The 14,435-nt window shown below is 39.3% G+C and overlaps 1 protein-coding gene across 1 annotated transcript in view; it reads left to right on the top strand.

Moving 5' to 3' along the window:
• The window catches only part of LOC104286140 (vitellogenin-1-like), a 42,853-nt gene extending 29,411 nt beyond the window's left edge, over nt 1-13,442 (top strand). The window contains exons 23-36 of the mRNA XM_009884697.1: nt 42-456; nt 598-917; nt 1,010-1,066; nt 1,919-2,110; nt 3,178-3,384; nt 4,256-4,398; nt 4,927-5,065; nt 6,250-6,385; nt 7,075-7,261; nt 7,685-7,782; nt 8,404-8,498; nt 8,604-8,763; nt 9,946-10,107; nt 13,124-13,442. Coding sequence (XP_009882999.1) covers nt 42-456; nt 598-917; nt 1,010-1,066; nt 1,919-2,110; nt 3,178-3,384; nt 4,256-4,398; nt 4,927-5,065; nt 6,250-6,385; nt 7,075-7,261; nt 7,685-7,782; nt 8,404-8,498; nt 8,604-8,763; nt 9,946-10,107; nt 13,124-13,242 — 2,430 coding nt within the window. The 3' untranslated portion in view covers nt 13,243-13,442. The remainder of the gene's footprint in view (nt 1-41; nt 457-597; nt 918-1,009; nt 1,067-1,918; nt 2,111-3,177; nt 3,385-4,255; nt 4,399-4,926; nt 5,066-6,249; nt 6,386-7,074; nt 7,262-7,684; nt 7,783-8,403; nt 8,499-8,603; nt 8,764-9,945; nt 10,108-13,123) is intronic.
• Nucleotides 13,443-14,435: the final 993 nt, after the last annotated feature.

Below are 14,435 nucleotides of genomic sequence, written 5' to 3'. Positions count from 1 at the left end.
GAACAAAAATAATTTTGTTTTCCAATGGTACCATTGACTAGGGGACAAGAAAATCCAGAAGCTCATCGTCCAGTGCCAGCAGCACCAGTGGAAGTGCTGAGAGTACAACGAGCAGCCCCTCCAGCAGCGACTCCGACACCAGAGCATCACAGGGAGGCACCCAGACAAATCTGAAAGCAAGACGGTCCAAAGCCAAAGGAAAAAAATTCTACCCCTTTGGGGACAGCGACGGTAGCAGCAGTAGCAGTAGCGGGAGCAGTAGCAGCAGCAGCAGCAGCAGTAGCAGCAGCAAAAGCAGTAGTAGCAGCAGCAGTAGTGGTAGTAGTAGCAGCAAAAGCAGCAGTAGTAGCAACAAAAGCAGTAGTGGTAGTAGTAGTAATAGCAGCAAAAGCAGCAGTAGTAGCAGCAAAAGCAGTAGTAGTAACAGCAGCAGTAGCAGCAAAAGCAGTAGTAGCAGTAGCAAAAGCAGTAGCAGCAGTAGCAGCAGCAAAGGCAGCAGCAGCAGCAAGGGCAGCAGTAGTAGCAGTAGTAGCAGCAAAAGCAGGAGTAGCAGCAGTAAGGGCAGCAGCAGCAGAAGCAGTAGTAGCAGCAGCAAAGGCACCAGCAGTAGCAGCACTGATAGCAGCAACAGCAGCAGCAGCAAAGCATCTGGTATAAAGCGCAAGGCTAAGAAGCAGTCCAAGACCACATCATTTCCACAGGCCAGCGCTGCCGAAGGAGAGCAAAGAGTCCGTGAGCAGAAGCGTAAAACACAGAGCAGCAGCAGTAGCAGCAGAAGCACCAGCAGCGGCACCAGCAGCAGCAGTGAAAGCATTGGTGCTTCCCATCGCCACAGCAAACATGACAGACAAGCTGAGCCGAAACATGTCAATTCCCAATTTAACAGTCACAGTGGTTATGACGTTTCTCCAGAATGGGTAAAATTTTCTAATGCTTTGACTTCTGCTAAGAGGTGATCCTTACTGAGCTGTAGGTTAGGTAATAACTTCTTTTTTTTTTAATTTTGCAGGAATATCATCTTCCAAAAGTATACCGGCTCCGTTTCAGGTCTGCTCACGTCCATCGAGTAGGTCCCTAATTCAAGTGCACATTCCCTGGTGGCTACAGTTGATATGATCAAGCATATTACTGAAAGGCTTTGGTTCATTTCCCTTAAGCATTCCGTACTGTCCAATATCAACATTGACAATGGCCAAAATAAGCAGATTTCTTACTAAAATACTATTATACTACATCCTTCTTTTGTTGCAGCACTTGCAATCCCCAAATGTTGGTTAGGACACTTTTGGGCTAGATGCTGTACAATGCAGCCAAAGTTAAGTTAACAAAGACCATGGGGAATTACAAAACTACGTATCTTCCAATAGGAATAGCTGTGTCCACAGTTTTTAGGCAATCATGGCAGAATCATATGTGTGGATTGTATCAGTAACCAGGTTTAGTATGCATTATGGCACAGAGATATTTTAAGTATGTATTAGAAAGATAATAATGTTGTCACTTTTGTAGCTGTTACCTGTAAAGTTATTGTAATTCCTGCCTATGAAAGAGGAAGAAGATTTACAGTGTTTTTAATTACATTTTAAATTCTTTTTTATTTCTAAAAAATACGGATATGTTTGACCACCTGATTTAAGTGTCAGGTTTTATTTTCCCTAACATTAGACCTGGACAATGTGATGTTGCCATTCGCAATCACTGTCTACACAGCCTTCCTATCAGCAGAGAGGTCCGGGTGGATCCGAGGCACATTCCCATCAACACATTTCGTGTCTGCATATGATAATAAAAATAACACTCTAGATCTGTCTAAGTCTGTCTCACACCTATAGAGGGAGACTGATAGCTCTGGTTTTGATGTCTATACTGTAAAACTAGAGGCCATGCCATAGCTTTTTAACCTTTTTGTGTTTCATAGCACTCAGATCGGAAGGTATCAAGCAGCTCATCGTCATCCTCCTCTGAGTCGGGAAGCAGCCACAGCAACAGCAGCAGCAGCAGCAGCAGCAGCCACCACCGTGGAGAAGATGCTGGCCACAGCTCAAGGAGGAGCCACGTGAGCAGAGGAGTCAGCATCCACCACAGCCGTGGTTCCAGACAGACGCGCGAGGTACTGCCACCTGCGTGGTACAAAGAGCAGCCGGGCTTTGCTGGCTGCTGAGCAGCAGCTGTAGATGTGGTGGCATTCTAACCAGCTGCGGGGGTTGGGCTCAGGAAATATGCTGCAGGTCAAGTTTGTAAATGGAAAGTCAAGTTGAGATATTTTCCCTCCATGAAAACATTTTTTTCCAAATTCCCTTGTCTTTGAGGGGGAGGGGGGTTTGCTGGTTGCTTGGGTATATTTTCCTTCATTTCTAAAGGTGTTTGCAGTATGTGAAAGCCTGAGTTTGGAAATTATAAAAATTTAAGGCAATGGGGTTGTAAGTTAAAGGGGAAAGAATTTTCTTTTTCCCATGAAAGCCCAAAATGCAAAATAAATTGCATTAAGGTTAAAATGGGGAAGAAATAAATAGGTTTTATTTAAAGATTATTTTTTTAACTCATCAGCCTAATTATTTTTAGATGTAAACCCGAGGTCACAAGTGCATGCAGAGTATAACTAAAGTCAGACTTTCCATGGTCATTACTGATCAGTAAATGTAAAGTCCCATTAAGCACAGATTATCTTTATCTTTATTACACACTTAGTATTCTATAATTGTATTAAGTAAAGGTATCTACATAATAATAGAACAAATAGCTCTGCAAATGCAGGCAATGTCTATGGGAACTCTGCTACTAAAAAGGATTTCAAAATAATCAATTTGTTTGAAGTAAAATACAGGAAAATACATTGTGAATGTGTATACTGCTACGAAGATAGTATGTACTGTAGGCAACTATTTGAAATATTAAAATAATGCACAAAACCTTACTGAGTGCATAAAGACAGTTTGGAAGAGTCTTGGATCCGCATCAAAACAATCACATCTTCGAAAATTCCTGGTGGTGATGAAATAATCAAGATTCCAACCAGATTTATTCTTAAATGTTGGGGATATAGGAATACATACCACAAACTAAACAGATGAAGGACGAGGGCTGCTGCCTGCTATCAGTGCACTTAAACTGGACTGTAGGGTCTCCAGTGAATACACAGAAATACTTAAGCACAGATGGTTGGGGGTTGTTTTTCAGCGCAACTTCCTGGGAGACGTAATTCCACCTGGCATTACGATTGTGGCACAGGCAGTAAGGAGTGACAACAGAAATCAAGGTTATCAAGCTACAGCATATGTTCGTTCTGATGCTGCCAAAGTTGATGTGCAACTAGTTGTGGTTCAGCTGGCTGAAACCAATTGGAAAGCGTGTGCTGATGCTCTAATACTGCCTCTGAAAGCACAGGTAAGTACACAGGCGGCTTCGCCCAAAGAGACATCTAAAAAGCCCAGAGTTTTTTAAATAAGCACAGAGCACCTGCTGATTAATAGAACCCAACAGGAAAAGCGTATGTATTTTGAAATGTTTCACAAAGTTTGTGAAATTTCAGAAAATGTTCCTGTCTCTCACCATTCTTTTGAATTAAAAATAAAAAGTAAAAAAAAATCAGCCACTTCAAAAACTGGCAAGAAAATGTATTGACTTTCAAGATACTTCAAAATATGACCAGTAGAAGTATAAAAAATGTTTCCAGAATTGACTGCTTCATTACTACCTATTTATTATTTGCTCTATTCTGAGTTTTCTTGTCTGGGAATCTGGCTGATTTTCTCTATATATTCATTTCAGAAGACTCATAACTCAAATGCATTTGAAAGTTGTATTTCTTAGGATTTATATGAAAAGGTGGAAAAAGTTGGGTAGTGGGTTGATGCTTGAGAGAGCATCATAAATGAAGGAACAAGTCTTTCCTTTTCTTTTTTTGAGTCTCCCTGTGCTGCACTTCCCATGTGCCTTTTAGTGCAAGAGGTCTTTGCATAACAATTTACAAACCTCTGCTTTTCGCAGCTGCAATTAACAAATTCAGCATATTTCAGTATTGAAAAAAGTGGGGTGGGGTTTAAATCAAGAGGTATGGGGGAAGGCTAATAGAAATTATGGTGCAGTTGTCTTCTAGAAAAAAAAATTACATATTGATTATGAATCCCAAGACTTGGGAACTTAAAAAATCAACGTGAAGTTGTGGGAAAGAAGAAAAACTTGCATTTTGAAATGGTCAAGGGTGGTTCTGTGATTCTTTTCTGTAATTTGGGTGACTTTTTCCCTGTTTGTAAAGGCCAGACTGAGATGGGGCAAGGAGTGCCGGGACTACAGGATAGCAGCCATGGCTACCACAGGTCAACTGGCAAAGAAGCCAGCTGTGCAGCTGAAGGTGCAATGGGGAAACCTTCCATCCTGGATAAAAAAGACAAGCACAGCGTATGTAATTTGCTCTTTCCTAAGTTGTTATGTTGCATTTCTTACTCTAGTTGGCTTTATAAATACACCAAAAGAACTGAATGAAATTTTTCAACCCAAACATGTTTAGGGTTGGTTTTGAATAGAAAACACAAGTTCAATGGCACAAAAGTATTTTGCAAATACGTTGCACTTCCTCCACATGTTTCATATTAAAATATATCCCCCAAATATTTAAAAACTCGACATGCTTAATTTTATTTTCCATATTAAGTGTTTTGATATTTCAGTTCAAAATGCCTTTTTGTTTTGAAATGTTCTTCTATCCAGTCTCAAAAAAAAACCCCAACTCAGTTAAAATGAGCAAAATAAAACCAATGTGTTTCCTCTGGATAAAATCAACCATTTAATTTGACCAAATGTATTATTTCTTTGACTTTTCAGTTCTTCCATTGTTTCCCTGATTTTTCAGAACTGCCAGCAGTCCTCATCCTCCCATGTCTGCTTTTGCTTATGTACCTGAGTTTGTCACATCTTGTTAATCTCTAGATTCATGCAATACGTTCCTGGGGCAGCACTCGTGTTGGGCTTCTCAGAAGCACATCAGAGAAATCCATCTCATGAATTTATAGTAAGAGCAGCTGCAACATCTCCACGTACAATTGATACAGTAATTAAAGCTCCTGGGGTACGTGTCAATTTTTATTTACCTTTTGCTTACCTTGAATGGATTTTTAACTAATAACATTTTGATACTTAATGTAAAGAAAAAAAGCAAAACATTTCCTTTTAGAGAAGCTGCTGTATACCTGACTACATTACATGGGTCCTGAAATACATAGAAGAGTACTCTTGATTCTGTGCAGCTTTGGTGCAATGTAGCAGTAAGTTGAAAATCAGACTCTGTAGTCCATACTATTCCTAATTTCCATGCTGAGAACAGCAGTTAGGCCCAAATTGTCTCAAGTATGACTGCTCTGCATTCACACCTTTATTCATTTTACCCAGTGTGACTAGTTCTGTGAGATGTATAGGGGTCTCAGAGCAGATAATGGAGGCCTTGAGAACACCTTGCACTCTGTTGCAACATCTGTCTGTGTTGGCACTCAAGTCCCACATCTGCAGTAACCATGAGACAAGTCCGAGCAAGTTATAACAGCCACAAATACAGCTCTGCCTTAACCGAACTGGAGCAGTTAGTTGCACTCTCAGAGCAGCTTGCACCGGCTGGTTCTGCAGAATCCCACTGATTAATTGGTCCTTGTCCACCAAATCCCTATGCACCGCTTTGAAAAAATTCCCCTATGGATCTCTGGCAAATTAATAACAGCTAGCTATTCATACACAGAGAAATTAGTGTGTCTTTAACCTTCTGTGGTGCTTCAGTATTGCAGGATCTTTAATGTATGATAATGAAGAAGTAGGCACACTAGGCCTTAATTTGATTCTCTTGGTAAATGTAATTTGTAGCTACAGTGAGGGATCTTACCCCAATGCTCATCACGCCAGTTTTCAGCCTGTAATGGATGCTGTTCACTTGTCCAGACACAGCCATCGACTTACTCAGTTATTTAACTTGTCACCTTACTTTTTTAAGAAGTCACTCAATTCTCACTTAAATTTCATTTGTGTTGGTTACTTTCCAATGTGCTTAATAATTTCTCAAAAAGTCAAGAAGTGAGACGAGAATAAAAGACAAGGATTCCTCACAAAAGCTGTAATGTTTGGGTGCATCCCAGAGAGACTGACACAACTGTAATTGTATAAATGCATCCTCAAGATGTTTTTTTCAAGATACGAGTCTTTTTTTGTTTGCAGTCATATCAATATAGTTCAATTTATCTTAATGTATTTTCATTTCTGCTTTTTCAGGTAACACTTTACTATCAGGCACTCCGAATGCCATTCACTCTGCCCTTAGGCCCATCTCCAACTTACGAGACTCGAGATATCACTGCCTGGAATGTATTTCCTGAAATAGCTTCGCAAATAGCACAAGAAGATCAATGTAAATATTACTTATATGCTTGTCTCATGAATAAGCAATGTTTGTAGATCCGTCCTCTGTCGTGACTGGGACTTGCATTTCCTTGTAGTGGTCTTATAGGGAAGCATAGCATCTCTAACCCTGCTTTCTCAACAGCTCATTCCTTCACTTAAAAGCATGTTTGGTGGCAGGTGAATGAAGAGATTTCAAACTGATGTAAATATCCACAGTTCAAGAATCACTCCTGTCTGTGAGTCCTAAAGGTTGTCTTTTGCCCCTTCTAAGAAGGTGCCATCTCTGCATTGAGAGGCATCAGATGATGGGTACAAGACAGATCATGTACTTTCTGCTTGGTTTATTTTCTTCAAAAAGGAGTCATGTGAGTCATCTGAGGTTGGTGCCTAGCACTTCTGTGGTAAATGTGGACTACTTTTTATCATGGTTTTAGTTTCTCAAGAATTTGGTACGGTTTAGTCCCTGTTACCTTTAGTTACTGATCAAAACCAGTACTAGTACATCTAGTAGTTATTCTGTAGTGCTATCCTGTCCTTACAGACTCTGGCAGCCTTGAAAGGTTTTGCCAAGGAGATGTTGAAGTTTCTTTCCTCTTTGTCAGGTAGTTCAATCTCACAGAGGTGGCTGTCAGTACTTTGCAGCAGCACGCATGCCATTGTCATATCTGCCATTTCTTTTCTGGTTTTGTTTTGCAGCCACATGTGAAGTCAGCGAGGGAGATTTCAAAACATTCGATCACATGAGCCATACATATTCTTTCAATAAAAGCTGCAACCTGATAGTGGCCCAAGACTGTACTGAACGCCCAAAGTTCATCATTACTACAAGAAAGGTTGATCCTCAGTCCTTCTCAAGAGAGGTTCACATAAATACAACCTCAGCGTAAGTGTGGTTTATCCTGAGGGTTCAGGAACTAGCTATAAAGTTTCAGGCACTTAGTCTGGGGATGGGAGATGTCTAGCTCCCAGGTGAAGCTGGTTTGTGATCAGATATTTGGGGAAAGCTGGGATTTCCAGAAGGAATCGTCAGCTGAGAGTCTTTGGTTTGGTTGCTCTTGTCTTCAATTTCATAGCCACAGTTATCTGATAACCTCCTCATTAAGTCCCCATGCTGTCTTTTCTTTAAAGGTTGAATCTCAAAACCTAACATCCCAATGCATTTTGCACTTTGGAAAGAAAATAGCTCCTTCATTCATTCAAAATTCAGATATTCAGATTGGTTGTCTGCTAGCTTTGGTCACAAATCTCTCTGATTTTTACATTTTAAATTAACCGCTAGTTTCTTTTTTTTTTTCTTTTTCTGAAGGAACATCACAATCTGTCCTGCTGCAAATTCGTCTCTCCTTGTGGCATGCAATGAAGAACCAGTTCTATCACACAGTGGAGTTTCTGAGTATGAAAAAGGTATGAAAAAAAGTATGAAAAAGCTGTGATACCCGCTTTCCCAGGACTGACCTGGAAACTAAATATCTTCAAGATGTTTTTGTAAACTCCACAGAAAAATCTCAATGTAAAGAAAATACAAATGGGATTAATTCAAGGGAAAACTAGACACTTTACTTTCTTAAGATTTGTATTGATTTACATTCCTGTTTCCTATAGTATATATACTCTTACTTTCCCCCAGCCTAATTGACAGGGAAATAAAGCCCTTTCTTATATATATGGTATGTCCAGGTCGGTGATAGTTTAGCAAAAAAGGGCTTGTTATAGTCACAGTTAGATGCTTTGGTTCAGCTATTTAGCTGGAACACCACCAATGTCATTATCATTTTGAGACTTAGCAGACTGGATGCTAAAGTCAGTTCTAACTATAGGGAACAGCAGTAGAATATTTTTACAAATAATGAGATAATTTAATCTATTTTTGCTTTCTCTCTCTCAAAAAAAAAAACAACTGTAGCAGCAAAATTATCATTGTGAAGGAAAATGCATTATGGTGTATTTTGTGCTGTTCAGTTTCTCCATTAATTTGAAATTAGGCAGATCACCTTATGATCCTTATGATTCACTATCTTTTTACAGACAATATTAAAATTTATAAAAATGGCACAACAGTTATCGTGGAAGCTCCAACACACGGACTGAAGAATGTGACTTTTGATGGTGTGATCCTTAAGGTATTGGGCTTACTTTCAAGATTACTGCTTTCTTTCTGTTTAGTGCCCTGGCAATGTAACAGACCAACACTTCAGTATTCACTACAAAGATGCACTATTTTATAGGTTACTGTTGCTTCATGGATGAGAGGAAAGACCTGTGGAGTTTGTGGAAATAATGACAGAGAAAAGCACAATGAACTCCTAATGCCAAATCATAAGCTGGCACACAGCTGTTCTGCTTTTGTTCATTCATGGGTATTGCTAGAAGAAACCTGCTCTGGTGGTGAGTAGATCTGAAAACAATTTATGCTTGGGGAAAATACAATTTCACTTTTCCTCCGCCAATAGCTAGAAAATATTTTTTTTTTAAAAGCAGCAGATATCTTTTACTGAGAAAAGACAATAGCAATATATATCCACCTTAATTTCATTAACCACTGACTGTTTAAAACACTGCCTGTGAATGTAGAGAATATATACTACAGCAAAAGTCTTTGTCTCATGTGCAGTTCAATGTTAAATAATTGATTATACTATAATTTCTTACACTGGGTAGCTTTTTTCTTGGAGACGCAAAATCAGGCCTAAGTAACTGTGATTTTTACCACCAAATCAAAGCAGTTTCAGCTCTTGTCTGCAGATTTAATTTAATCAAACAAGTTGCAGGCTATGAATGTGGTGTCAGATCTTAAGTTTATGTAAATTTTCAGGCTGCACAACATTTTGTTTTCGTTCTGCACCAGCTGATGGTGCAATCTCAGGGAAATATTTAGAAATACTCCTAAAATAAAAGAGTTTCTTCTCACATGTAGCTGGAAAAATAATGATGGTATCCCATAACATCAATACAGTTTTCTTCTGTAGGTCTCCATTTACTTTGGACCTGAGATAACTTTATTGAAGTTAATGGTTGTTTTCTCCTTGACTTCAGTGGCAGCAGAATTGTACTTATCTGTGTGTCAGGAAACGGAGTCATAGCTGGGATCCTGTTAAGCGACATTATACCTTTCTAGTGAGATAATTGCAGCATTATAAAAATCATCCAATACAAAAATTATCCTTGATGTTATTACATAAATGCTGCCTTTTTTTTTATCCATTCACTACAGTTGACATTTTTCCTAATGCAATGAAGTAGCCATTGTGCTTGCGGTATCTATTCTTAATAGCTTTCAGACACGAGAGGTTATTTTCTGTGTATTATGTAGTTCTAAAAAACTGGGTATACATGATTCCATTTGGGTTATATTGTGCAATTAGGTTTTAAAAATAGCTCCCCTTTCAGACTCTTTCCTCCGTCCCCCAACTTATTATCATCCTATCTCGATAACCTTGCTACTGTGAAAATGGTTTGTCAGGCACCTGTTTTTTAATAAAAACTGAAGAGAAAATATGGACCTTTATTATTGCAAGGATCGATTGGGATTTATTTCTACAATTTTAACTACCTTTCCTTTCCTCTTAGGGTGCAAGCTGCAGCGCAGTTATGTGAAGCTGAATCGAAATCCCACTATTGATGGAGAGGAATCTACGTGCTACTCTGTTGACCCAGTACTGAAATGTATGAAAGACTGTACTCCAATCGAAAAAACTTCAGTTAAGGTTGGCTTTCACTGTTTCCCAAAAGGTACGATATTTTTCTCTCTCTCTGTCACGTACTGTAGGAGCTCTGTCAGAGCATGCGACAGAACAGAACAGCACAGCCACACACAGACCTGTATTGCTCCAGCTCCTCTCTGAGCTGCTGTTTTTAATCCCATTAGTATTTGCCGTAACTACTGACAGTACTGGCCAGCTAAAAGCCAGTTTAGATGATGGCAGGTAGCATCATCTGAGAAAAACATTTGAGGTGGTAAAAGGGGCAGCAGTGATCGATAAAAATTCTTTCACGTTTTCAAGATCTCCATAAAGTTGAGATAAGCAACACTGAGTCCTTTTATGCACATTACAGCCTGCAATTTTGTGTAGACCAGGGCAAGCAAGGCAATTGAAAGTCAGTCAAGTAGTGTGACATGACTGCTGTGATTAGGCTGCCATGCTATGCCACTGTGCAATACATCAGCAAAAAACACATTGCTGAAATGCTCTCTAGATTGTTCCAAAAAATGGCTTGGTTTTGAAGGTATTTTATACACATACACTCGTGCCCCAGATCTTTAAAAATACTGGGCCTTTTTCTCCTTTCACTTGTACCAATTTGTCATGGATGTGATGCATTGTCTAACACAGGTTCACGCTGAAGTTTTATCAGCATGAGAGGAGAATCCAGGCTGGAACCTACAGATATTTCTGTGCATTCCTTCCTATATCTTTTAATGCATTACTCAGAAAGTATATACCTTAGAGGGAAACCTACCATTGGGGAGTATCTACTGAAGTGGTCTGTTCTCTGTGTTAACCATTGTTGGCCAAGTCCATTGTTAGCTGGGATAATCCAGTGTAGTTTCACTGAAGCCAACGGACACCTGTGTTGAGTAATAGTGGAGAGGAGAAGAGTATTTTATGTCTGATTTTGAACAACATCTGTGTAGAACTTCGCGCTTTGCTCATGTTATTAATATCTGCAATGTGCTGAATCAGCCCATAAAAGCAAGGAGTTTCTTTCGATAATAGTCAACCATCTACAACAGCCTATTCAACAAGTAGCGCAGAGAGAGTGCTAATAGTTTTCTGACGGCTGCCTGCGATGTGAATAGATGCATCCTTTTATGAAAAGAAAAACCCACCCTGAACAAAAAAACCTTCCAAAATCTTGTCATATCCATATTTCACAGATTTCCTTTCTGTATCCGAGTCTGTATCTCTGAAATGTCATCACCCCAGGCCACTCACTGCCTCAGAATATTAGGCTATAATAAAGCTGTCTCATTCTCTCACAAAAATGTGTAAGAAAAGAGGAAAGTCAGAAAAAAAAAAAAAAAGATATGTTAGTTGTCGCAGCCAGTGCTGCTTTTACAGCAACTGCAGGCTTCTCTGGTTCATTTACTGAACCAGAGACTGGCAAGTCTGCTAGCAGCACTCCTAATCAAGGGCTTAGAAGGAGAAGGAGAAGGAGAAGGAGAAGGAGAAGGAGAAGGAGAAGGAGAAGGAGAAGGAGAAGGAGAAGGAGAAGGAGAAGGAGAAGGAAGGCAAAAGATGCCATTTGTAGTTTTTTAGCAAGATGAATGCTTTTCCTCAGGCTAAGGATCAATAGGAATACAGGGCCAGCCCTTAAAAACTGTTCTTTTTCTTTCTTTGTTCCATAACTTGGAGAAGCAGCAGAAACAAAATCCTCATCTTCCTCAACCTGAGAACGTGTATTTGCATATACTAGACAAAGACCTTTTCTCAGCTCTTTATTTGAGAACTCAGACCTGATAGTCTGCTGTTTCAAAAGAGAGTGACTCCGTCACTGTCACCAGTGGAGCAAGGATAAAATGAAGTACAAGGATGCAGAATTTCCCCTGTTGTCCTCAAATCAGTGAGATTGTAGTCTTAGGATCTTGACTGAGGCAGACATCACTCTGAGTTTAAGTCCACATATCAGTTCACATTTCAAACATGCCACAAGCCCTACCCATAGGGATCGTAGTTACTCAGCCATGGTACAGTTTGCCGAGGGAACTATTTCCTACATGGATATGAACGTGATCAGACCCACAGCATGCCCAAGAATAAGAGACATAACAAGAATGTATATAAAAACAGAAGTGAAACATTTTATAGCATTTCTCATTTCACAGCTAGAAAATATATTTTTAAAAAGTATCCCCAGCAACTTTCTGGGAAATACTTATTATCCAGTTTATTATGCAAAACCTATGCTTCAGGTTGGACAGTAATTTAGCCAAGGAGATTGTTAGCATTTCAGGAGATAAGTGACTGATAAAACTTGAACCCGTACAGTGGTCTCCAGATTTCCCTGTGATGAGAGATGGCATGTTATAAATGTATTGTCCAACTAAGGGATAAAACAAATGGAGGTAAAATTATGAAAGCTTTACCCATTCTCATTATACAAACTTAATCTAAATGGATGTCCTAATATTCTTCTAGATGCAATGATAAACCTTCAACTAGCTAAGAATATTTATTGGGAGGATGAATATCATTATTCCATTTAGATTATTTCAGCATTAAGGGATATGGCTTATTCAAGCTGCTGTTGATAAAGCAGTGTGGTAAGGTTAATACTGCAACTGACAATGCTCTGCCAGATTTCACAATATATGGGAAACTTTAATTAGAAGTTTATGAACCTCTGAAAATTCTCCAAAGGGCTTACCCTTCAGAATGAACTTCGACAAATAGTCAGCTGAAATATGCAGTGATATGCAGCACTAACCTAAGAAGAGATTGCTGATGTATATTGGTACGTGGTGGTCTTATATTGACGGAGGGTACCTCCAGCATTTTTACAGCCTCCTGTCTGTTGTCTTTGTGCTTCATGAAATGTTATTCATTTTGGTTTTAGGGAAGTATTATAGTAATTATATCATGGATGAAAATCCTGCTCCAAGTCAATGAGTCAGTTAGATGTCAGTTGTGCGGGCAGGATTTCATTCTTTACTTGATGAGGGAGTTGGCAGCCATCAAAACAGTATTTCCTTGAAATGTGTTAATTTGCTTGATGTTAGTTAACAATGGCTTTGCTCTTCTGACAGATACAGCTGTAAGCCTGCTGGAATGGCAGAGAGGCAGCGATAAGAAATCTGCATCTGAGGATGTTGTGGAGTCTGTGGATGCTGACATTGATTGTACCTGCACTGGTGACTGTAGTTAAGCTAAACGCTTTAGTGTTTTGCTATAGACATACTATACAAATAATTGAATAGCTGGACAGATAAGGAGGGAACGTAATAGCTGTAGTAAAATATTAAGAAATGTGCTTGAAGAAAATAAGCCTACTGCATTGCATCCAAAGTCAAATGCATTATGTACAGTCTGCACTGCTTAATAAATATGTTGTTCATTAAATAAGTATTCATGTGGTCTCTCTCTTTATTTTTCCCTATCAACAAAACAATCAGACCAACTATAATATTATCCAGAAATTCTGCTTCCTTTTATCTGAAATATAATTACAGCAGTCCTCTCTTAAAATTATGTTCACTAGGTGATGAAAGGAAAACATGATTATGGCTACTGCTAACATTCCATTGTGCGAAGAATTTCATATTTAGCATACTAAAGACACAGTAAGCATTTGTTTTCTTTTATGTTTTCTGGTAAAGTCTGTTCTTGGAACCATTCTGCAAAAAAATACATTTTACTCCCAGCAAGACCATTAGCCTTAGTACATTCTACAAAGGAATGAATTGGACTGCTAGACTCCCACTGTAGCTTTCCAGAGAGCTATAGTGTGTGACACAGTCCCCATTTTCATTTAAATTTCAATGGATGTGCTGTGGCTTCATGAGCTAAAAGTATGAATAGGAACTTTTTTTTTTTGGTTTACCATCTCCTATTGTACGTCTATGAAAATGATGCCTTCAAAAACTTCAGGGAACAATAATACATCAGGTAGCATTCCAAATACTCCCAAAAGGTAATAAAGCTGAAATAAAGTACAAGCAGGACAGTTAGACTGTGTTTAACCAGTGCAGTGTCAATCTGCCAGCTTTCACTAGGCCTATGCAGAAAGGCAATTCCCTCCCACCCCAGGGGACCAGGAATAGGTGGCACCTTCAAACCAAAAACTTCAGGGAACAATAATACATCAGGTAGCATTCCAAATACTCCCAAAAGGTAATAAAGCTGAAATAAAGTACAAGCAGGACAGTTAGACTGTGTTTAACCAGTGCAGTGTCAATCTGCCAGCTTTCACTAGGCCTATGCAGAAAGGCAATTCCCTCCCACCCCAGGGGACCAGGAATAGGTGGCACCTTCAAACCTGAGCCACCTTGTACACAAATCAGCCATACAGTGAGCTGTGTTATGTTTTCCACAACAGGCAATAGCAGCCAGCACGCTCTT

This window comes from Charadrius vociferus, unplaced genomic scaffold (assembly GCF_000708025.1).
Source record: "Charadrius vociferus isolate BGI_N301 unplaced genomic scaffold, ASM70802v2 scaffold163, whole genome shotgun sequence".
Lineage (NCBI taxonomy): Eukaryota > Metazoa > Chordata > Aves > Charadriiformes > Charadriidae > Charadrius > Charadrius vociferus.
This window is presented reverse-complemented; position numbering and strand designations above follow the sequence as displayed.